General features: G+C 45.6%; 3 protein-coding genes across 7 annotated transcripts; 2 read left to right on the top strand and 1 right to left on the bottom strand.

Moving 5' to 3' along the window:
• Positions 1 to 12,239, top strand: LOC102793710 (uncharacterized). 3 transcript variants are annotated; one of them, XM_006805606.3, is made up of 9 exons: positions 1 to 297; positions 4,369 to 4,514; positions 7,858 to 7,991; positions 8,178 to 8,295; positions 9,315 to 9,385; positions 10,396 to 10,471; positions 10,624 to 10,686; positions 11,115 to 11,184; positions 11,489 to 12,239. In XM_006805606.3, the coding sequence occupies exons 2-9, from the start codon at positions 4,380 to 4,382 to the stop codon at positions 11,569 to 11,571; spliced, it is 750 nt and encodes a 249-aa protein (XP_006805669.1). In that variant the 5' UTR covers positions 1 to 297; positions 4,369 to 4,379; the 3' UTR covers positions 11,572 to 12,239. The 3 variants fall into 3 exon arrangements, with proteins under 3 accessions (XP_006805669.1, XP_006805668.1, XP_006805670.1); XM_006805605.3 differs by having other exon boundaries at positions 4,366 to 4,514; XM_006805607.3 differs by lacking the exon at positions 10,396 to 10,471 and adding an exon at positions 9,667 to 9,742 and having other exon boundaries at positions 4,366 to 4,514.
• A 467-nt stretch (positions 12,240 to 12,706) lies between these two features.
• On the bottom strand, positions 12,707 to 15,080 carry pmvk (phosphomevalonate kinase). Its single transcript, XM_006805604.3, has 5 exons — positions 14,239 to 15,080; positions 13,856 to 13,919; positions 13,317 to 13,469; positions 13,115 to 13,244; positions 12,707 to 13,034 (listed from the first exon to the last, which is right to left on the bottom strand). The coding sequence occupies exons 1-5, from the start codon at positions 14,331 to 14,333 to the stop codon at positions 12,847 to 12,849; spliced, it is 630 nt and encodes a 209-aa protein (XP_006805667.1). The 5' UTR covers positions 14,334 to 15,080; the 3' UTR covers positions 12,707 to 12,846.
• Positions 14,731 to 20,506, top strand: decr1 (2,4-dienoyl CoA reductase 1, mitochondrial). Of its 3 annotated transcripts, none has more exons than XM_006805603.3 (10): positions 14,731 to 14,882; positions 18,228 to 18,427; positions 18,796 to 18,853; positions 18,930 to 19,016; positions 19,114 to 19,261; positions 19,426 to 19,525; positions 19,638 to 19,710; positions 19,801 to 19,947; positions 20,082 to 20,144; positions 20,224 to 20,506. In XM_006805603.3, exons 1-10 carry the CDS (start codon positions 14,862 to 14,864, stop codon positions 20,281 to 20,283), a joined length of 957 nt encoding a protein of 318 aa, XP_006805666.2. In that variant the 5' UTR covers positions 14,731 to 14,861; the 3' UTR covers positions 20,284 to 20,506. The 3 variants fall into 3 exon arrangements, with proteins under 3 accessions (XP_006805666.2, XP_006805664.2, XP_006805665.2); XM_006805601.3 differs by lacking the exon at positions 14,731 to 14,882 and adding an exon at positions 14,951 to 15,066; XM_006805602.3 differs by lacking the exon at positions 14,731 to 14,882 and adding an exon at positions 14,982 to 15,045.
• The last annotated feature ends 3,896 nt before the right edge of the window (positions 20,507 to 24,402 follow it).

The following is a 24,402-nucleotide window of genomic DNA, read 5'->3' as shown; positions in this document are numbered from 1 at the left end:
TTTAACCCGGAAGAGGGCGGAGTCTCTTGAGTTGGGAGTTGGCTGGAACCGGAATCCAGACTCAGCGCGACCAGAACCCTAGACCAGAAATCGAGACCACCACCCGAACAGGGAGCACGAGGACCGACACGAGACTCGAGTCCACGGAGGCTGAGACGGAGCGCGATTCACAGTTCGTCAAACTTCACGGAGAGTGAGGCATTAGCCGCCAACAGCTAACAGTTAGCTGACGGGAAGTGAGTGCAGCGGAAGAAGGGCGCGAGCTACAGGTGTGACTCTTTCCAAGGATTCGGACAGGTAAGTGGGAGACACACGGGTAAAGCTGAGCACACTTGAGCTGAGCTAACGAACTAGCCGCTAACAGGGCGGTGTCCGCAGCTAGCTTCCGGCGCTAACGTGCTAACACGGAACAAACAGTGGCGCACACAAGAGGAAGTCAGGTGTGAAAAACGTGCTTCCGATAAAGTCGGTAATAATCGATGAGGTATGGATAAACGACCTGAGCACGTAAGAGGTTGCGCAGGCACAGGGAGGGACTAAAGTTTGAGTTTATTCAGACCAACTTTATTTAAAAAAGCCAATCATAGGGGCAGAGAACTAGAACCGCCCCCTGAACGTGCCTCTTCAGGTCAAAGCTTCAACTCTGATCTACTCTTCCGATTTGATCAGTTTAATCAGTGGTCAAAAATACGGGTGATGACCCTGTACATTAATCACACTTGGAGGATGGGTCATTGCTCAGGCCCAGCAGTGTGGGGAAATCAGATTATTAAGAATAATCAGAGTACTCTAAGAATCTCTGAGTCTCAAGTGTAGCAGTCGTTCTTACAGCCTTCAGCTTGGCGGTGTTAGGAATCAAGAGGCTGATGCAACACAAGAGAGAGCCACTGGTGCTCAGGTGGAACAGCGGCGTACCCAGCTCAGCGGATTTGTGTCAGCTGACTGCGAGGAAAGTTCCCCGAGATCAACTCGTTGCTGACACCCAATCCAAATATCGGATCCTCCCAGAGGACACTGTTCTGTGGAGATGATCTAAAGCAGAGATTGCTCTGCCCTCTTCGTTCATCTCAGGAGCGCAAAACCCATGTTTCTCTGTGGGCTGCAGGATGCCATTGTGATCTGACAGCAGAAATAACCCCGCCGCCTTCTGTCTGAGCTAAGATGTTATGCTAGGGCTGTTCGATATGACGATATATATCGGATGAAGATATAAAAACGTCTGTCGTTTCATTTTATGCTATCGTTTGTTTTGTGGTGTTGTAAAACAAACTGTTTACGGCAATATTTTTTCATCGTTTTGATGTCACTGTAGTGGCTATATTAATTTATTAAAGTTCTCTCTTTCTCTTATATTTAATATAACCACGCTATGGATGGACAAGCGCCTGTTTTTATGCCTTGTCGTTAGCAACAACGTTGGTAAAACCATCGCATGTCCGCTTGTTTATTTTCCACTTAAACCTTTCACAATAAAGCTCAAGATCCTGTTGAGACAAAATAAACTGAATCACGTGAAAGAGTATGCAGAGTATTTACAGATGAGAAGCAAAAAAGGGCCGTCAGGTGCTAAAAAATAAACCTTAGACTCGAATGTTAGAACAGGCTTTTCCCCGCAGCACACCGTGTAATAAACACTCACAAAGAAAACGTCTAAATGTCTAAAATTGTATCGTTTCATGAATCGGTTAAAACACTCAACTCCAGCTACGCAACACCCAGCTGGAAACACTTTACACAAGTCGAGCTGCCCGAGATTCACAGAACTTTCAGAAAATGTTAAAATTTTTGTGATTTATATCGTTATATTGGGCGATCGTGGCTCAAGAGTTGGGAGTTCGCCTTGTAATCGGAAGGTTGCCGGTTCGAGCCCCGGCTCGGACAGTCTCGGTCGTTGTGTCCTTGGGCAAGACACTTCACCTACCACCTACTGGTGATGGCCAGAGGGGCCGATGGCGCGATATGGCAGCCTCGCTTCTGTCAGTGCGCCCCAGGGCAGCTGTGGCTACATACAACTGTAGCTGCCTCCACCAGTGTGTGAATGTGAGAGTGAAGTGGTATTGTAAAGTGCTTTGAGGGGTCCCGAAAAGCGCTATATAAATGCAATCCATTATTATTATTGTTGTTGTTGTTGTTGTTATCGGGACGATAGATTTCTTATATCGGGATGTGAGATTTTGGTCATATCACACAGCCCTATGTTAGGCTATGTTCCATCCATGTTACCATTGGCTGTCAGAACTTGACAGTCATGTCGCTTCAGAGTTGACGCGTTCCAGGAAAAGCAGGTTTTTGTTTTGGTTCTTCATGAGTTCGAGCCATTCACGTATCACCAGCAACACAGCATATCACTAATCTTTCTTACACATTCGAGAACCGCCTGATCACTGCTTTCTGTACGGCTTGGTCACTCAAAAATACACACGTTGGTTTAATGCAACTCTGTTTTATTTATATAGCGCCAAATCACAACAACAGTTGCCTCAAGGTGCCATATATGGTAAAGTAAAGGCCCTTCAATAATGCGAGGAAAACAGAGAAAGCCCAAACAATTATATGAGCAAGGGCTTTGGTGATGGTGGGAAGGAAAAACTCCCTTTTAACAGGAAGAAACCTCTGGCAGAATCAGGCTCAAGTATGCTCTCTCTTTCTAGTCCCTGTCAGGACTCTTGCTGCAGCATTTTGGATTAGCTGAAGGCTTTTCAGGGAGTTTTTAGGACTTCCTGATAATAATGAATTACAGTCGTCCAGCCTGGAAGTAATAAATGCATGAACTAGTTTTTCAGCGTCACTCTGAGACAGGATATTTCTAACTTTAGAGATGTTGCACAAATGGAAGAACGCAGTCTTACATATTTGTTTAATATGTGCGTTGAAGGACATATCCTGGTCAAAAATGACTCCAAGGTTCCTCACAGTGTTACTGGAGGCCAAGGTAATGCCATCCAGAGTAAGAATCTGCTCAGGCTCTCTAGAGCCGTGAGAACACCGGACTCCCGGCTAATCGTTTTCAAACCCACCGCCGTCTTTCGCTACTCAGGTTAAACATGATATATAAGTCACTTAGATAACTTAAAAATGTTATTGTTTGGCTTTTTTTAGTATTTTATTTGTTCCTGAGTAAATCTGTTTGGCTGAGATTAAAGTTATAGTTTTTACACAGCTGAATAAACATCAAGCAGACAGCTGATTATCAGAAGTGTGAGATGCTCGAGAATTTACTCCGGTGTCCTGTTATATTTTAGATAGCAAGGAGTTTATTAAACTTCACTGAAACAATCTGCAGATTTCATTAAAATTTAATAAACTATCATCTTGTCTTTATTTTTAGTTAGCACAGACCTTAAACACTTAAAGCTGTAAGCTAATGATAGTTATATAAGAGCAGATGCTGCTGGTGCAATAAGCTGTACGTTTTACGTTCAATGGATGATGATCTGACTAGTCGACTAATCACAAAAATAATCGTGACTAGTCGACTATCAAAATAATCGTGTTTGGCAGCTCTACTGGTCTCTGAGTTTTACAGCTGGGGTGGACAAAGCTAAGCATCAGACTTTCAAATGAATTAAAAGTCTGTCTGGGCCTTTGGTTGATTAATAGGCTGGTGTGGAAGATTGCTGAGAATCCAGCGAGAGGGGGATTTTTAAAATGTATATATTAGGAATTTTCTTAAGCTGGGCATACTCTGTGAGATATATATGTGATATATATATTTCTATTTATATATATATTTTTTCCAGTCACGTTATTCAGCTTCTGCTCGAACTGTACGATTGACTCGCAAGGGTTAGAAGTTCGTAGGTCACGGTGCTCGAATGCGACATGAGTGCTCACACTGTGCGTCCATAACATGAAGGTTATAGCGCACAATCTGTCGCTCGCTCTCCCTCTCTGTCTTTCACTCACACAGACACCACCAGCTTTGCTACATTGCTAATGAAAAACATGATCAGGCAGCTGTGATTGAGCAGCAACGTCCATCCAACTATTTTCACGGTTGTTGTGGTCGTAATAATTTTGTGAGGCCACATCGAAAAGGCTCGGATGAGCCAAAGTTCTACAAGTTGTGCCTCCATCGCTTGTGTCCAGATCACACGCTGCACTGTGCGATAGATCTGGGGCTTCCTCCTGGTAGGACGGGCTTGGTTTAGCCATTTAGCCATCTCCTTTCTGTTTGGAGGAGCAGCGGCTCCACTCTAACCCGGGTTAGTGATAGAGGGCCTCCCTCTGACCACAGCTGTGATTATTTCACTCTTACAAAACGTCGTTTGAACGGACTTCCTGCTGATAGTTTTTCAGACTAGGTATGTGCGGCGCTCTGACTGTTTTACTGTGAAAAGTGTGTAATAAACTTTTTCTGTGCAGTAGAAGAAGAAAATATGAGTGGCGGCATGAACAGCATCGAGGCAGTGAAGAAAAAGATCAAAGTCCTGCAGGAGCAGGCCGAGGAGGCCGAGGAGCGGGCGGAGCGACTGCAGAGGGAGGTGGAGAAGGAGAAGAGGAGCCGGGAGGAGGTACGGCACACGCACCCGAACAATGTCCTTAAGTCAGGCGATGACATCATGTATTTCACAGCTGTTTCCTGTCAGGTGGCATGATGCTGCGCTCCCACAGTGCTGTACTGCTGTGCATTTGTCATTGTGGGTTTAACCCTTTAAAACCAGTCGGAGTGGGCACGCTCCGTTTTGTGCAACTATTTTTAAATCTCTGTAGAACTGGAACCACGTGAGCTAGCGCAAACATTTTTTTGCATATGAAACCGGAGGAGTTGTACTCACATCTTATGCCATCAGCTTGTCCTCGGTCACAGCTTCCTTCCACATATAGCTTTGCAAAAACTGCATAAAAAGCACTTGCAGCAACAAAAACATAATATTCCAGAAACACGCTTTGCTGATCCGATCAGCTGTTCATAACACTTCCTACGTTGGAATAGACGTCAGCGCGAACAATCGCATGTCCGCCATTATCTGGCCGAGACGGGAAGTGACGTCATTATCGCAGAAAATGAGGGGTTTTTTTAGCTTCAGGGCCTTATAGGCCTATACTGGTGTTTTTAAAAGTCATATTTAGCTTTATGCTTTTCTGAATAGTTTCTGCTTAGAACTCAAACTGCACTGCTGGAAAAAGTTTATTTTGATGCACATGCTGAATGTTTTGCAAATTTGCATTATAATATTTTTGTTTTTCCTGCAGTATATAAAAATTGGCGTATCTCATAAATTTCTCTAACTAGAAATATATGTAAAAAATCAAAAACAATTTTCAATTTTCTTGTTCATTGCACTTTTTTGCAATTTATGTAGTTACTATGGACTTAATGCATACATGTTATTACAATTTGGGCTATAACAGTTGTATTGATGTATAGCAACTTGAAATGCTCCCAAAAATTATAAAGATAAGCTCTGGCAGACTTGGTTCTGTGGTAGGTCTTAAAGGGTTGTGTGGCACTGCATTTACCTGCCGTCAGACAGGAAGTGATGCCATTACTCACAATCAGACCTCAATCACAAAACAGGAAGTGTGCCTGATGCGGCTGGCTCTGATTGGTGTACAGCCTGAAGTTTAGAGCGAACTCGGTGTGTTTGAAGCAGGGTGAGATCAGGCGAGCTGTGTAGTTCCAGCAGCGCTGCAGCAGAGGGCGCTCACCTTTTCTCAGTTTGTGGGCTCGCTGACACAGTCGCCTGAGTTTTTGTGAATATTTGGTCGAGCCACTTGATTGGCTCAGCATGGTGCTGTTTTCACTCTGATTGGCTGTTTAAGCTGTCCGTGACAACATGCTGATCGTGTTTGATTATGCTGGAGGAGAATGCGTTAACCCGGCGGCCAGCGTGAACAGGAAGTGATGAAGCCCGATGAACACGTTCCTGCTTTAAACACAGATATATTTCACCTCTGTAATATTCTGGATGTTTATAACTGAGCTCTTATGTTTGTAAACATTTACAAATATACTGTTTTTGTTTAGTTTTTTGTGATTAATATTTTATTGTACTTTCAGTACTGTCAGTCTGCCCCAGGGCAGCTGTGGCTACAACTGTAGCTGCCTCCACCAGTGTGTGAATGTGTGTGTGAATGGGTGGATGACTGGGTGTGTAAAGCGCTTTGGGGTCCCTAGGGGGGACTAGTAAAAGCGCTATACAAATACAGGCCATTTACCATTTAGAACACCACAGTCCACTGCAGAGACAGATTACATCACATGAAAAAGCATCAGCATAGCAGCAGAACAGTAGAGAACACAAAACCAAAAGGAGGGGGGACAAACAAAGCAAGAGAGAAACAAACAAAAACAGCCAGCCTTCGACTACGTGGGTCTTACTGCACGCCACACCCTGACATCCCTGAGAGTGCTTCGTCAGACTTCCAATGTCTGTCCCGCTCTAAGTTCTAGTCTGTTCGTTTTACTCTGGACAGAGATCGATCCACTTCAGATGGAAACTCTCCACTTTGTTCAGAAGCCTGTATGAGAGTTGTTCTAGTGCAGCGAGTCTCCCTAGTTGAATATGCCATACAGAGACAGGTGGGGTGGAAGGAGCCTTCCACTGGGAGATAATGAGTTTACGCCCCAGCATCAATGCAGTCTGCACCCACTCAGCAGCCTTAGGCGCAGCATATTTAAGGAGTGATGGGTCCCCCAAAACAAATAGTCTTGGTGAAAAAGGAATATCCCGTCGTATGGTTGATTTGATAAAGTCATGTATCTCAGTCCAAAAGATTTGGGTTTTAGGACAGCTCCAAATCATGTGGGTCAATGTGCCCACCCCACTCTGACATCTCCAGCATTCAGGGGATTGCATGAGGTTCTATACAGTCTGTGTGGCGACCAGTAAATTTGGTGTAGTAATTTGAATTGGGTTAGGGTTAGGGTTTTGTACATACCTTTTTGGGGGGCAAAGAAAAACCAAGAAGGTATTGGAACCGGAGAATGAATGTTTTGCGGTGCTGCACATGCTTGCGTTTGATGCGGTACTTGGATTGTTTTGCCACAAGTTCCCGGCATGCAATGCGCGAAAGTCACGTGGTCTGTCAATCTCTACTCAAGCTGCCATCTTGACCGCCTACGTCACCGGACTCCACAAATATCCAGTTATTCATCTTACTGTTGTTGTGCTGCAGCGACATCGTTTCCTCCGATTATCAAAGTGTGAAAATGCCCATGATTGATCGGAGGTGCGTTCACGCACATCTGGAGGTGGCTCACATGTGGTTCCTCCCTCACAGTGTGCACAGCCTCATTGCTACCTCTTACAGTAAATATCCAGTACCCTTCCTGTCAGCGGAGTGTGTACTCTGAGTACTGCAGGTGTGTGTGTGTGTGTGTGTGTGTGTGTGTGTGTGTGTGTGTGTGTGTCAGGGCGTGACGCGCTGATAAACGGCAGCATGAAGCTGCTGATAACACACACTTGGCTGCGTGACCTGATGCATACAGGAAGCCTGACCCGTTTCACTTCCTGTTACCTCCAGATTAAAGGTGCTGGATTAAAAAGGGCGCAGTCTGCTTGTGCGTTCTGCTGCTGAACTCAGCATAGTTTCATATTTTAAGCGTAAATAGACAAACTACAGCTAAGCTTTGTTTTTGTTTTTTAGGCACGTTTGTGAATCATGAAATCAGAAACATTTATAAAACAGATGATTCTGATGTCATTTCCTGTTTGTGCTGCTGAACCAGAGCAAGCTTGTTACTACAACAATGTTTCATAACTAGTAAAAAACACATTTTTAGCTTTAAATATTTCATGGGCAGCTGTCACTATGTGTGAAAAGGAATTTTATTGTGAAAGGAAGGAACAGGATGTTTGCGCCCCTGGGGGTAAGAGGGCGATGTGTCAGTTGACCTGTGTGTCCCCGCAGGCGGAGTCCGAGGTCACGTCTCTGGGTCGGCGTCTGCAGCTCAGCGAGGAGAACCTGGACCGCACTCAGGAGAGACTCGCCGCCGCGCTGCACAAGCTGGACGAGGTTGAGAAGGTAGCGGACGAGAGCGAGAGGTCAGAGGGCGCTTGTACTCCACAAATACTGCAAAGTACTACAGCTTGTAATAATACACAGTAATACTGTGGCAGTACTATGACTGTAGAGAAGCACTGCAGGATTTGTTTGTAGCTGTTTTACACAGCAGCAGCGCTGAGAAGGTCAAAGGTTAAATGTGATCACATAACTTTGTCCACAATCAGGGGGATGAAGGTGATTGAGAACAGAGCTCTGAAGGACGAGGAGAAGATGGAGCTGCTGGAGGTGCAGCTGAGGGAGGCCAAAACCATCGCTGAGGAGGCAGACCGCAAGTACGAGGAGGTACTGCAGTACACGCTGCTACTGGCATCACCACAGAGTAGTTAGAGCAGGGCGATATGACCAAGAATATTTATCACCATATACATCTGAAAATCTGAGATAACGATATAACTGACGATATAATTGACACGAGACAAAATACTTTACAACTCCACAACTTTATTAGTGCAAAAAAACCATCAATGTATTTTCACTTAAACAAGCAGCTGTTTTTTATCTGCATTAAAGTTATATAAACATTTAACAGTGCAAATGCAAATTCTTTGCTGACAGTTTAACCAAAAGGCATTTCCAGTAGAAACTGGCCGACATATCCTCAGCATAACCATGTATAATATCCACAACACTTAAAAAGAGGTTATACACACACAATACGGTAATATTATGTTGAAGCACAGTACGTATCACTCCGCGAGGCTCCGCCTACGATAGCCGTAATGCTCCGACAATCCATCAAGCGGTGCGGCTTCGTAGCTCAGCAAAGTCGTACTGAAACATCTGACAGATTTTCGAGCGCCGTGCACATAAAATCGTCTCGAGGTCAGTAAACACAACCAGAGTTCATACATAAGGCACACGGGATTATAAGGGGCTCTGTCGACTTTCAGGAAAATCAAAGGATTGATTTTAAGTGCGCCGTATTTTCCAAACAACACGGTAATAACGACGGCCCGCTAGCATGCGCTACCAAAAATAGTGCTGTGTTGTGTATCTGACGGACGAAAGCTAAACCAGTTCCACACCAGTGAAGCTGCTGCATTTTTACAAACCAGTTCAGGTTCATCGTTTCATTCAACGATCCACTTTCACTCTTCTCATTCTGCGTCGCCAACATGTGCGTATGTAAACAAAGACACTGCGCACGCGCGTTTTACCCAGATTCTATGGCCATATTTCATTTTGCTATCGTTGCCCAACATTACACCGGTGTTACCGTGAACGCTACGATATGGCCCAGCACTGGTAGTAGTACATGGTGGTGTCGTACACAGGAATGCAGTGTGCTGTTTGATTGACAGGTGGCTCGTAAACTGGTGATGGTGGAAGGAGAGCTGGAGCGAGCTGAAGAACGAGCGGAGCAGGCCGAGAGGTTCTACACACACACACACACGCACACACACCTCTTTCAGAGCCACTTCATTAGGAACACCTCGGGGACCACACAGGTGAGTTTCGAGCGGGTAGGTGTTCCTAATGAAGTGGACATACCTGCTCTGTAACAGCATGAAGCTGCTTTGACACACCTGGTAACTTTGACATCACATTGATGTGATGCCACACTGCTTCTGTAACAGCTCCGCCTCTTTCTCCCTGTCTGTTTCTACGGCAACTGTCTGCATGCCCTGCTACCTGCCTCCACCTGTCTCACAGTAAGGTTCGGAGGTTGGAGGAGCAGCTGAGGAGCTTCGATCACTCGCTGAAGAGTCTGCAGGCGTCCGAGGATAAGGTACTGAGGGTCACGTGACCTGGACCTGCTGTCCGAGTGAAGCTCCTCCTCCTGACCTCCCACTGCCTCCATGATCTCTGACCTTTATCTGCTGCTTCAACTCCTCCTCCTCACCCTCCTCCTCTTGTTGCTCTGCATGAATCTACCTGCAGGCTCAATGACACCTGACAGCGCGCGCACACACACCTGATGACACACACACAAACTCGTAGGGTGCTCAGGTGGTGTCGGGTTGATTAAAATCCTTCTAGAAGCAGTTCTCGACACTCAGCATCCTTGATAACAGGAAGTCAAGCAGCAGGTGAGGTAGAAATGTAAATCAATAGCTTTGTTGGCATCCTCATGACTTGAAAACAAAGGGGCGGAGCCTACAGGATCACATTTTTGGTGTTCCACCTTGCACCTGCACCTGTCTGCCTGGCGACAGAATACATCATCAGTTCCGTACCTGGCAATCTCTCAGAGCAGCACCTGTGCAGGTGTGCTGAGGCGGGAACATTAAAGATGGACAGTCAGGCTCATAACATTTCCAGGTTCTGCTGAGTGCATCCTGCTTTAGTCGGAAGGTAGTTGATACCTGACACCACCTGAGCCTACCTGCCCACATGCCTGTCTGACACACTGTGTCCTCTGATGTGACCTTTGACCTGCAGCAAGACCCGGGTGTTGGAGGAGGAGCTGAAAACTGTGTTCACAAGTGCAAAGTCTCTGGAGGCCCAAGCCGACAAGGTAGGAGGAGGGGGTGGGGCTTCATGGCACAGGTAAATCTGCCGGGGAACGGAGCCGGTGCGGTCTCTGGAACCAGAAACGGTTCAGCCTCACACCTGTGTGCTCACCTGTGTGTACCTGCTCTCTGATTGGCTGCTGTCTCTGTGTGTCAGTACTCTCAGAAGGAGGACAGGTATGAGGAGGAGATCAAGAGTCTGCGCAACAGACTGAAGGAGGTGAGTGTCACCTGTGACGACCTGTTGGAGAAACTCGATTTGTTTCTTCTTTTCACAATAAAAGCTGTCGGCTGCATGGAGGGAAACATCTGAATAAAGTCAGCCAATCGTCGGTTTAAGGCTAAGTGTTGATGCATTTTCAATTTTATAATTAAGGTCTGAGACTGTGTCTGAGGTCACGAATATTAAACAAGATTAATGTGACCATAAAGTGATGTTTTATTTTGAAAAAAACTAAACAAATATCTTGAAAGGGTTTAAAAAAGAAGAAAAGTATAAAACCAGGACGTACGAGCGTTTTCAGTTTGACTATTTATCCTGCACAAAACAACAAACCAGAGCGACCAATCAGGGTTCTACAACAGACCAGCTGTTCACATTCTCCCCGTGTGTATTTCCCTTTTGTCATCCGACTTCCTGTGTTTCAGGCTGAGACCAGAGCTGAGTTTGCCGAGCGCTCGGTGGCCAAACTGGAGAAAACCATCGATGGTCTGGAAGGTGAGGCTCACGATCGATATTCATCACAGATAACAAGTGTTATTTGTCACATACAGAGTACAACATGTGTCCGAGCTGCCTGCAGACTTGGCCGCGCCATCCAGGTTTTAGCGTGGTTTTGTAGCCAGGACCCTCACTGAATACAGGGCGAACTTGCAGCTCCCGCTCCAAAGGCGTATAGTCTGACCACTACACTATCAGCTGCCCGCTGAGGTCACAAAGTAAAACTGTAAGACCTCAGAGACCAGCCTGTGATTGATGTGATTGGTCATTGACTGGTTGGCCCCTCCTCTCTGTGTTGCAGATGCTTTGACTTCTGCCAAGAACGCAAACCTGGAGCTCCAGGCGACCCTGAACCAGACCATGGAGGAGCTCAACTCCTGCTGAACCTCTGGCTCCGCCTTACCTGACGTGGATGTCAGGAAACTCTGTGGCCAAAATATTCCTCTTCCCTTTCTTCCTCTGGCCCCTCCCCTTTTCTCTGCTTGCTGGAGGTCAAAAACTAGATCCTCTGATCCTGCTATGAGAGGAGTGTGGGAGATATTTCCTCTCCAATCTGGCTCCTCCCCTCACCTTTGGCCCCTCCCCCTCTTTTCTCACATTCCTACTTTGAACTTTTTCTGCACAATTTGCTTTGCCTCCACCTCAGTCATGTTTTTGTAATAATGAGTGACTAACAGCCCCGCCCCTCGTTAACTAATGGCGTGTTTGTCTTAACGGTTTGTTCCTGCTTTAGTTCACTTTGCCACAATAAATATTGATGACTGATTGATTAAAGCCAATCTTCTGTTAGCCAATTAATTGTTTTTGTCTTCTGGGGTGTGGCTTACTGGAGTGACCAATAACAGAGGCATTCAGCTGCCAAATATGGTGAACAAAGGGGCCAATCACAAGCCAGACATGCCTCCTGTTTTCTTTGACCTTAGGACAGAATCAAAGTTAAGAAAAGTGATTACCTGGAGGCAGGTGCTGTCATCACTGATGATGTCACAGTTCATTGTAATAAATCGTGAAACAGGATTTTATAAAATAAAAGTACCGTATGTAGACCCAAACAGAGTCTGTGGGTTATTGATCGATCGATTTCCTCTGAGACGGTGAGGCAGCTGTGAAGTTGTACTGCAGTACAAGTACACGTACGACTTGAGCAGATGTCCGCAGGAGAGTTTAAAAACTGATACCAGGTCAGTTTTAGGCTCAGAGTCTGAAAACCTGGTCACGTTCTGGTGACTCAAAGTGCAAACTTGGGTAAACTTTCAGGCTTGTGGAACAGGCGTGTGCTGAGAGCCGGTGCAATGGCTCCTTTCACTACACCAGCGTTGTCTTCCAGCTGCAGAGCCACGTTCATTCAACATCTGCTGGACTAAAGTAGGAACTGCAGAGTTTGGAACGAAGCCTCGGCTGTCATCTTTGTCACTGAAATCATTGGTTTAACCTGCTCAGACCAGCAGAGGGCGCTCGTACACCAGCAACAGCTGAGGGGACTACAAACTTCTAAAAACAAAAACACAGGGCCTGAACAGGTGTTAAATAAAACTTTATTGATCAGCTGGACAATAAAGTTTTGTAGTTCATTCTGCTGAAAGCATGCCGTTCTCCCTTCTTTAAAAACATGCGACCACCTGCAGCAGCTGCTCTGAAACACCTGAGCTGCAGGTTAGGTCAACCTGTTAGTTCTGTGGGCGGGACCACCTGATCAGTCACTGATGATGTTGAAGCTGCTTCCTCAGCGAGCTGCAAGATTGGACGCAGCTGCTCGTCCAACGAGGGGGCGTCGGCTTCATTAATTACAATCCAATCAAATTCAACTCCGTTGTCCAGACCGCACTCCGACTCTGCATCGTCGACACCTGAGAGACCGAGATGGGCAGACAGGTGAGACGGAAAAAGGTGAGAGAAACAAACGGTTAGTGGGAGGATTCAGTCTCACCTGCAGTGAAGCTCCACCCCCTCTGTGACCTGGTCTTCTCTGAACTTTGAACTCTGACACTTTGAGTCTGTTGAGGAAACTCTGCCTGGAACCACTGCAGGTCCGAGAGCCGCCGCGCGTCGCTCACCAACTGACCAATCACAGAGCACAGCTCAGCTGTCTGAAGGATGACATCACAGCAACGTGATCCACGCTCACCTACCCACACTGGTTGGCAGGCTCCTCTGCTCGCCAGGCGACAGAAGAAGCCGGGGTCCTGGCGGCGGCGACATTCTCCCCAGCGAATCATGTCAGCTCGATACTGCTCCTTATAAGGTCCAGGACCCATCAACTGGTCCAGGTCCAGACCGTGTTCCTGCAGAACCAGAACCAGGGTGAGAACCAGAACCAGCCTTCTTGGTATAGTGTCTGTTTATCAGCTTCAGGTACAGTAGCAAACTGGCAGGTATGACGAGGTGTGACCCCGAATGGCTGTTTCACCTGGACACCTCACACATGTCTGAGTACGAATATAAACTGCTGCTGGAGGATGTGGTCCACGAGGTGGTTCCCAGGAACCTTCTGGAGATCAAACCTGCTGCCCTACTCGCACATCCTCCATCATCAGCCTGAGCAAACCTGAAGGAGCTCCGAGACCTGGACGGTCACCCACCTTAATCCAGGAGAACCAGTTGGCCTCATGACCTCCAGGTAAAGTGCGGAGAGTTGTGTGAAGGTGCATCTGGAGCAGGTGAGACTCACCTGAGCATACTGCTCCTTTAGGGGTCCAGACAGGCGCAGGATGCAGCAGACGTCAGAGCCCAACCTGCACAGTCAGCGCAGTGAGGTAAACATGTGTTTTAAACAACAAACACTCAGAAACACAAATAACAAATATTTACAACTGCACAGGTACAAGTACAAGGTTAACATTAAGAAAGGCGGATTTAAAAATTGGATCGTGATATAATGATGATGATGATGATGATGATGGTGGCGGTGGGTTATCTTATACAAAAAGTGCAGTTTGTTGTTCTCTGGTTTTAGCTGTAGTGGAGCTGAAACTGGGTCCGAAATCTGCTGTGAAAATTTGTCTCTTGTTGCTGAATTTTCCATAAATTACGAAATATTCCAGGTGTGTTTACCTCTTCTGGATCTGCTCCGTCACGTAATCTTTTCCGGACTTCCTCTTCCCGCTGAAGACCAGAACCAGGCCGGGCTCGGAGACCCGGTCCTCCATTGCTGATCAAGCCTCTCATTCAGCTCCGCGCGCATCGATCAGCTTCTGTTTATCAGTTCAGATTTCCGGTCGGACCATGACGGACCGGAACCGTAACTGGCCCAGTAGACAGGAAGGAACAAAACCAAAGTCCTCCGCGAGCGCAGGTCATCAGTCATCGAAGCTTCATCAGATCAGTTATCAATACCAAACCGACTGGCCATCGATCTGCGACGCGTCAAGCTGTTTGTGGACAAAACGGAGCTCCGTTTGCGTAACGCAATAGCGATATTACGGTAACACGTGATCGTCGTCAGACGTGGACTGAACCACTGTGCAGGGAGGAGGGGGCGTCTCTGTTTCGTCACTGCTAACGTAAAGAAAGAGTGAGGCTAAAAAACAAACTTTGAAAATTAAAATTTAAAAACAGATTAGAGGTGATTTTAGCTAAAAACTGGAAACTTTATATTAAAAAACAAAACAAAACCAGGCGATCAATGATACTCGTCATGATCAAGAACCAAGTCTAATACAACCTTTAACTCAGAAATGGAACAAATGCTAATCCAGGTCAGTCCCGAGTGATTCCCGAGCATTAACCGGACTGGGAGCTTTTCCGTTTCGTCGTTCCCGCCGCTCCTGCTTTATTTGGTACGACCCGTTATGACGCCTTCGTGAGCCGACGAAGATGGCGGCGCGTGTCGTGGGGAGAGCAGGAAGGCTCGCGGCAGTCGTAAGGAGCTCCGCTGTGCGCGTGAGGGAAACTTTAATTATGCAGCACTTTGTTGATGCCCTCACTCGGGCGTCTGTGACGTCAGAACGCGGACTGTTTGAGCGATGATGGAGTAAATACGTTTTTTAGGGTGTTGACCTCTCACCCAGCTATCGCATGTCCACCTGAGGCGCGTGCGTCAGCGCACAGGCAGCTGAGTGGTTGATTAGAAGTTCCCATGAATTCAGCCAGATGTGAGCAGATGTTTGCTGAGCTGTCCTGGCTGATTTCATCCTCTACGCTGACAGTGTATATGTCAGGGATGTATTAGATTATAAGGCAAATATTTTATATTTCTCACTAATTTCTCAGTTACTGTGCTGAAGTGCGGGGGAATACATGCGAGTAATATAAAACCTTTATACTTGTTACAGAAGAAAGTGGTACGAATGGTTCATAATGTTAAATACAGAGAACATACAAATAATCTGTTTATAAAATCGAATTTGTTGAAATTATAAGATTTAGTGAAATTACAAACATTATTAATCATGTTCAAGGCAAAAAATAATACATTACCTCTGAAGTTACAAAGTTTATTTGTATTGTGTTCAGGAAGTGGAACTTTTATTTGAGGCATCAGTTTGCTAGGACCTCACAAAGGCAAACCGTTTTAAAACGTGTTACACACTTAAAACGATAACTCAATATGAAGAACAAGAAAGTAATCTGGGCTAAATGTGGAAGGAAGAGTTCTTCTGGGCCATCAAGTAAAATCAGAGAGACTTTATTTGTCCCCAAGGGGGCAATTAACATACAACAGAGCAGCATGACGTTGAAGATAAGGACAGGGCATAAACAGGTAATAAGAGTGAGATAATAAATACACAGAATATACACAGTTTTAAAATGAAAGTGACTGAAAGGTGAATAAATAACTGTAAGTGACTAAAAGTGAATGAAGTGTCGGTACTATAAGAAGAGTTTATGTTTCTGGTGTGGGGAATGGTCTTATCAGCTGGAGTTAAAAAGCCGCGTGGCTTAGGGGACAAAGGTGGCGCTCCTCCTCTCAGCGGAGGCGCCACCCAGAGGGGAGCCATTGAAATGCGGGGTGAATAATGTGAGAGGGGTCAGTGATGATTTTGGCTGCCTGTCTAAGGACCTGTTGGCTGAAAACCGGTGCAAGAGTAGTATTTTTGTAGTATTTTATATTAGTAGAATTGTATATTGTTGATTATATTCATTTGTTGTTTTGTTTTGCGTTGTTAAATATAGATAAATGTTAGAGTGCGCCCACTTGTTGATTGGAATTCAGATAGGAGGCAGGAGCTTATAACAATTTATTCTTCTTCCTTTTCACCCATGGGTGCGTGCTATATTAATATGAATGAGGACTTGTGTGAAGGAAATCAAATACTACATGTGTGAAGCAAATAAAAAAAATGAAATGAAAATGCATTAGTTGTGCCGCTTCTTAATGACGGTGTCTTAGCTAACAACCCCAACTACCAGGTTCAACTTGTAATTGGCTAAAAATAACTTTGCCTACCGGTGAGAGGGACGTTGCTAGCTGGCAGTTTTTCTTCAAGTGATGTTGAAATTTCCACATTCTGACACTTCCAACTGGGAAGTGTCAGAATGTGGGATAGGACAGGGAGAAAGAACCAGAGGGGAGAAGAGACGGTGAGAAAGGGGGAGGAAGGAAAAACAAACAAAACACCTGGATCACCTGTATGGAGAAAAAACAACAGAAGAGAAAACAAACAAAAAAACAGCAACATAATAAAAACAGCACCATCACAATAAACTAGCTAGCAGTAGATAACAGTAGATAACAGTAGATACTGAATGTTAAACGCTATTGTGCAGCACACAAGATAGACAGCGCACAGTGTGCTGATCCACACAGGTGTGCACACCTGTGTGCACACCAATAGCAGATGTTGAAGGACCTCAGTCACCTCAACAAATAGAGACAACTCCTTCCTGTAAAGTGCTGTGGTGTTTGTAGCCCAGTCCAGTTTATTGTCAATGTGTACTCCAAGGTATTTATAGTCCTCCACAATGTCCACACTGACCCCCTGAAACAGGGGTCAAGTGTTTCCTGGTCTTCCTGAAGTCCACGATCAGTTCCTTGGTCTTTGCCACGTTGAGCTGCAGATGATTCTGCTCACGTGACAAAGGAGTCGACCACAGCCCGGTACTCTGTCCCATCATCCCTGCTGATGCATCCAACCACCAGGAGGAAGCTGCAGTTTCCACTCCAGCTTCCTCCTGTAATTGTCCTTCGCCTCTCTGATCTGGTCCTTCAGTAACACCTGGACCTTCCTCACCTCCTCTTCATTGCCCCCTCTGAAAGCCCTCTTCTTGTTGTTGAGGAGGGCTTTGATGTCCTTAGTCACCAGTTTATTTTTCTTATCATTGTTGTGAGGAGACCATAAATAGCATTTGGATTTTCTGTTGTTCAGTTCATTTGATGTTATGGATAAAAAGTCTTTTTTTGTTTCTAAGTAGCTGATAACTATTCGCTGACAGCTGCCAACATCTGCGAACAAATATAATCTATAAAGTTGTTCTATATAGTGAGTGACTGTTCATATAAAGCGTTAGTAAATTTATTGCTAATGCAGTCATACGGCACCCTGACTGAGGGAATTTTAGATGCACTCATCATCAGAAAGGTTGCCGACCCTGCTCTACACAACCATCATCAGCTAAAGTTCATATGAGTCTCTGCTACACTTGATGTAAGCTAACTGTGTTCTTTACTTTAAACCATCGCAGCAAACTAACCTGTTTATCCTGCTCTAACCTGCAGAGCATTTTAAATAACAGTTAGTCTGTTATTGATTTACAGCAGGTTTCACAATATGAAACAGTAACTACTGTAACCTGCACATTTCCACTTCTCCAAACGATTATTAACAGGTTTTCTTAACGTGGCCCTGATGCTCCGCAGAGCAATGAGACTGATCAGTTTCATCAGAGTAAATAACATGTGATTGGTGGTGGTTAGATGAACTTCCTGTCAGGAGATCAATGAGCCCCGACTCAGTTACACACTTATTTACTAGACTCACCTGTCAGGTACATTTGGAGAGTTCAAATTGGAAGTCTATCAATAAAGAGGCTAACTGATGCTCAATGTAATCAATCGCTCCTTTTACCGGATTGATGAAGTGATTGATCGTATGTGTTTGCAGCTCCAGTCGAGGCTCCACGGGTCAGCGGGTCTCCGCTCCGGGTCGCAGGCCAACTTCTTTCCGCCCCTGGAAGACGCCATGCTGCCCTCGGGAAGCTTCAATAACCGTGTGGCCTTAATCACAGGAGGAGGGACGGGGCTGGGGCGCGCCATGACTGCCACCCTGTCGCAGCTGGGAGCGCAGTGCATCATTGCCAGCAGGTGAGAGGTCACATGACCATAATCTGATCGTCAGCGCAGGAACTGTAGATTTGACCACGATGTTGGCAGAGATCCCGCAGAACCAGCTGGTGAAGAGAGGCCCATTAAAACGGAAACGTTACCTTTGACCTCTCCTCTCGTTATTAAGAATCATCGTCACGCTGAGGTTTACCTCAGAGTTATTTTGATAGCAGGGAAAACCCGTTTTCATACAGTAGACCAGAACTCCTCTTCAGTAACCCGACTTTATAGATGAGTCGTGCCTTTTTCATCAGAGCAACATTTGGATCTCCTCTTTAAACCAAGCAGCCAGAACTCAAAACCAGCCGCGAGCACTGTCTGAACCCTGACTCCATCTTGTGCTTCAGGAAGCTGGACGTCCTGCAGCGGACAGCTGAGGAGATCAGCAGCCAAACTGGAAACAAGGTCAGAACCAGAGTCTGGATCCAGTACAGACGCTGTAGTCTGTCCTGGTCCAAACGAGTCGTCTGTTTGTCCTCAGGTGCATGCGGTGCAGTGCGACGTCAGAGATCCTCAGGCCGTCGCTCAATGTGTCGATCAGATTGAGGCTCTGACTGGACTTCCTGATGTAAGCACACACACACCAAACACTCACCTCTTTCTGGATCTCTGAGGCCCCTCATTGGCTGACCCATACCCTAAACCTCCCATCCTGATTGGTGCAGGTAATAATCAACAATGCTGCAGGAAACTTTGTCTGTCCGTCAGAACGTCTGTCGCCAAACGCCTGGAAGACCGTCACCGACATCGTCCTGAACGGGACAGCGTTTGTCACCTTGGAGCTCGGAAAGAGGCTGATCCAGAACCAGAAAGGTAGAAAAACCTTTTCCTGTCCATCTGTTTGGCTTTTTAGGCGTAGAGTGCCGCCTTTTTCTCATTCGAGACTTCTCTCCGAGATTCTGTTCAGATGTCTTTGACCGTCTCGCTCGGATCATGTGTGTCAGGTATGTTGCTGTCTGGTTTTTATTGTTGTTTAGGAGCATCCTTCCTTGCCATCACCACCATATATGCTGAGTCTGGTTCTGGCTTTGTGGTCCCGAGTGCTTCGGCAAAGGCCGGAGTTGAGGCGCTCTACAAGTAGGTTAAATTCCATTTTGATTTCGGAGGTCGCTCTGTAAGGTTAGATGGCCGTGAACGTGTCACAGCATCACCTGTGGTTAGCATTATTAGTGTTGTGGCTGTGTCTCAGGTCTCTGGCAGCAGAATGGGGGCGCTATGGCCACAGATTCAACATCATCCAGCCTGGACCAATCAGAACAAAGGTGCCACCCACGTGACAGTAGCGGCTGGTGTTTGTTATCTTCAGTTTGTTGTTGTTGTTTATGTTTTTTGGCTTGTTTGGGGGGTTTCAGGGGGCCTTCAGCCGCTTGGACCCGACCGGCGCCTTCGAGAAGTCCATGATCGACCGCATCCCAACGGGCCGACTCGGCACACCAGCTGAGATCGCAAACCTGGCGGCTTATGTGAGCAGCAACTATGCCTCCTGGATGTCTGGAGCTGTGAGTTTAAAATGACCTGGGGTCAAAGGTCAAACAGTTGTAGGCTTGGATGGTTCATGAGGTGCATTTGCGAGGCGCCACTAATTGGTCAGCTTGAACTTCCTGCTGAATGTAACAGGAACGTTTGTTTCCAGGTGATTCGGTTTGATGGAGGAGAGTATGTGTCACTCGCAGGAGAGTTTAACGAACTGCGCAGTGTGAGTGTCGCGTTGTTTCACACCTGAATATTCAGCGGCTCCACCTGTTCACCGTATTAACATTTGTTTTGTGTCTCAGGTGACTCCCGATCAGTGGAAGATCCTGGAGGCGATGATCAGAAAGACCAAAGGATCCTGAAAGCACAGTGACATCATAAGACCACCACAGCCAATCAAATCACTCTCTGCAGTGACGATGTCATTATAAATCTGACAGTTTAGATAAGTGAATGAATGATCAATCAGCTGATCGTCAATAGCCAACATGTTAGCTTACAGCTGGGGTGAGGCTGTCACATGACTGTTTGCACATGCTCAGTGTAAATGCTTTGGACAGTTTGATAATAAAAGTAATCTTCTGAGGTCTGAGTTTCTTTTTTGCTTTTTTACTTTTAACAGTTTTTATTCTTTATCAGGAAAAACAAAAACAGAACAAAGCAGACAAACAAGAGAAAAAACCCAAACATGCATTAAAGTCATATACCTGTGCAAATATCCCTAACCCTAACCCATACGGGGAAAAACAGAAAGAAGAGAGAAACAAACAAACAAGAAACAAAAAAGAAGGAAAGAAAATAAATATATTTTCATCGATTTACCCACAGATTTAGAAAAGAAAGACAAGCTACAAGAGTGAACTGTTGTCCTTTATGCTCCCTTCCTGTTTACCTGAGGACATCTTAGAAGCAGCCCCCCCCCCCTCAGTTGGGACAGATCATTTGGCAAATAAATAAGCAAAGGGGACCAAACATTGAGAAACAGATCCTCATGTCCTCCTAAAACAGCAGCGGTTCTTTCACGAGGAACAACTTTAAACTTTTAACTGTGCCACGAAGTCACAGAGGCAGGTTTATCCTTAACCCAGTCAATGAGAATACATTTCCTACCAACAATAGTTTATCACATAGTTTGCGCTGCAAGTGATTTAATGTCAATTCTTTTGAGGGTAGGCTGAGAAGAAAATACCCTGGGTCCCTTTGGAGCCGATTCTTAAAGATATTACTTCGTTCTTGAGATATGGAGCTCCAAAAAAGTGCCAGTTTCTTTTTGACATTTACTACAGACGAGGGAAATATGAGGTGTGATCTTATGCAAAGCATTAGGAGCTATGTATAGGCAGTGTAGGATTTTGTATTAGGTGAAGCTTGCGAGAAGCAAGCAGTTGCAAGTAAGAGTGGATCTGCCTATGTTAATGTGCAAGACTGTGGAATTTTGGAATTTTTAACAAAATTACGAACTTGGAGAAACCGCCAAAAATGGTCTCTAGGAATGTTAAAATTTGACTACAGTTGCTCAAAGTTCATCAGTGTGTTGTTTTGAAACAAGTCGCCAATTACCCTTAATTGATTTTTGTGCCACTTATCGAACATACTGCTTGACTGGAACAAATCCTTTGTTTCTCAGTAAAGGAGTCAAGAATGAAGTGCAGTCTTCTCTACCCAACCTTTTACACATTTCCTTCCAAACCCTTATTGTATTATAAATAATTGGGTTATTCTTAATCTCCATTTTTTTCTTAATCTTAATCTTAATCTTAATTTTTTTTGTCACAGACAACTAAGAGGTTCAAGTGCTAATGCAAATAGGAGTGGGCACAGCCTTGCCTCTCTGCAGTGGAAATGCTGATGATTGTGCACCATTAGTTATGACACAAGCTTTTGAAGTTTGTAAAGAGTTTTAATCCATCCAATAAAACCTTCGCCCAAGCCAAATCTTTTTAATACATTAAATAAGTATGTCCACTCTGTCAAATGCCTTTTCTCACCCCAACCGGTCGCAGCAGATGGCCGCCCCTCCCTGAGCCTGGTTCTGCCGGAGGTTTCTTCCTGTTAAAAGGGAGTTTTTCCTTCCCACTGTCGCCAAAGTGCTGCTCATAGGGGGTCATATGATTGTTGGGCTTTTCTCTGTATCTATGAAGCGCCTTGAGGCGACATTTGTTGTGATTTGGCGCTATATAAATAAAATTGAATTGAATTGAATTGAATTGAATTGAATTCAGCATCTAAGGATATAACATAGGCTTTATAACTTGTCTGATTCGAGTATTGTACAATATTTAATTGTAGATGAGAAACGATTTTGGATAAAGCCTGTTTGATCAGGGTTTATAAGAAGCCTGCTTACTAATAGCTTGGATAGTAATTTAGCATCGACAGTGATGAGGCTGATCAGCCCGTATGATGAGGTCTGAGTTAGTTTACACTGATGTCGCATGTTAGGGGTTTTCTCCTCACACTAGTTTGCCTGATAGAGTTCATAGAGTTTAGAAGAACACGCTTCAATTTCACAGCACGTCCTGATGCTTCACACAAACCAACAGAAGCACTGAAAGACACCAAGAGTCAATCAGCAGGCACCACTGTAAACCAGGAGAGTTGGGGAATGGCTGCAATCACAGCATGTAAGATGGTGACAGATGGACCCTTAGGCCCCTCCTCCATTCAGAGATGGTCTTTCCCTTTTCACGTAAATGGCCTCCTTGACTCCGCCCTCAAACCAGCGTTCCTCCCTGTCCAGGATGTTACATCCTCATCATTGAAAGAGTGTCCACTGGCCTGTAGGTGTGAACAGACTGCAGAGTCCTGACGAGGTGGCTCTTCTGTGTTGTAGCCAGAGGTTGTTTGGTTTCCTCGATGTATAAATCCTGACAATCCTCCTGCACTTACCAGCTACACTATGTTACTCTGTTTGTGTCAGGGACCCGATCCTTGGGGTGGACCAGTTTTTAGCGCAGCGTGTTTTAGGGTTTAAAAGCCACAGAGACCCGGTGTTTAGAAAAAATGCGTCTCAGCTGCTCCGATACTCCTGACACGTACGGGATCACTACAGGTTTTCTCTTGGGCAGCGGTTGTGTCATGGTCTGGGTGGGTGCCAGTGTTTGCATCTCCACCCCTGGGAGGAGCCACTGTGTTCTGCTTATTGCTCGCACCTGTGGGTAATTAAGCCAGGCCAGCGCACACGACCTCTCTTTGCCAGATTCTCAGCTAACCCTAGTTAGGGCAGGCCACCGCTGTGATTTTGTACATGACTTGCAAACTACCTTGTCTCATTCTGTATCTCTCTTATACAGCCACGCACCAAGTTGCCAGACACGAATCTCCGCTGAAGAACACCCATCCAGACGCTGGACGTCCTGACAGTCTCACTTTCTTTAGGAGCCTTCCCAGCTTTGACAAAAGTCCGGCTGGGATAACCACATTTACTCTTCTTGATGTTCTTCTGCCTCCCTGGCTGCTGTGTCCGTGGGGATGGTGTTCGCTCTGTGTTGTAGCGTCCTGATGACGCCCAGTTTGTGCTCCAGTGGATGATGAGAGTCAAACCTTAGATACTGATCCGTATGTGTAGGTTTACACGTCAGCTTTTAGATGTCCCCGATTACTGATGGAAATCTCTCAGTCTAAGAAGGCTAACCTGCCACTGTTCATATCCTCCTTGGTGAATCTGATGAGTCGGTCCACCGAATTAATGTGATCCGTGAAATGTGGAACGTCCTGAGTCAGTAATCAATAGTCCTTCATCAATAGGTCTGTGAAGGTTCTCAGTCATCCAGGTCATCGTAGTCTAAGGAGCTTACAAAGAAAAGCGTCTGGACTTCTTTAAGTTGCTTGAAGACGTTTCACCTTCATCCGAGAAGCTTCTTCAGTTCTAAGGTCAAATGGTGGAGAGTCCTCAGGAAATCACATGATAGGGTGGGGCCAGGTTTGAAATCACCTGAAACTCTGGCTGATTGGGACCCACACCCACTTTCACACCTTGGCTCAGGCGATTAGAGGATCATCAGGGGGTCCTTTTGTCCCTCTGTGGGGGGAAACTCCCACCGGGTTTAAATCTGGGACTCTCCACCATTTGACCTTAGAACTGAACAAGCTTCTCGGATGAAGGTGAAACGTCTTCAAGCAACTTAAAGAAGTCCAGACGCTTTTCTTTCTCAGCTTCTTAGGCCTTCATCAATTGGCTTTGTTCAATGGTCGTAACAATTCGCATATTAATGATGAAGGAACTGAGCTCCCAGGCCATTGTTCATTCAGTGGTGCTGGTTTCAGTCATTGTGCAAATGTCCTGTTTATATGGTTGGGCAAACCTGCAGTCAGCTGAGACTGAGGAAGTCACCTGATGATAAAACATTTCTCCCACTGAAAAAGTCCAGATGAACAGAATCAACCTTTTGGGGTTTCCTTACCTAGATGATTGAGCATGCATCAAGACACTGCACAGATTAATCTAACATGCCTTTATTTGATTATTCATTCCCCAAATG

This window comes from Neolamprologus brichardi, chromosome 11 (genome assembly GCF_056152115.1).
Source record: "Neolamprologus brichardi isolate AB-2024 chromosome 11, ASM5615211v1, whole genome shotgun sequence".
In the NCBI taxonomy this organism is placed as follows: Eukaryota; Metazoa; Chordata; class Actinopteri; order Cichliformes; family Cichlidae; genus Neolamprologus; species Neolamprologus brichardi.
Note: the sequence above shows the minus strand (reverse complement) of the source record. Positions and strands in the feature narration are given on the sequence as shown.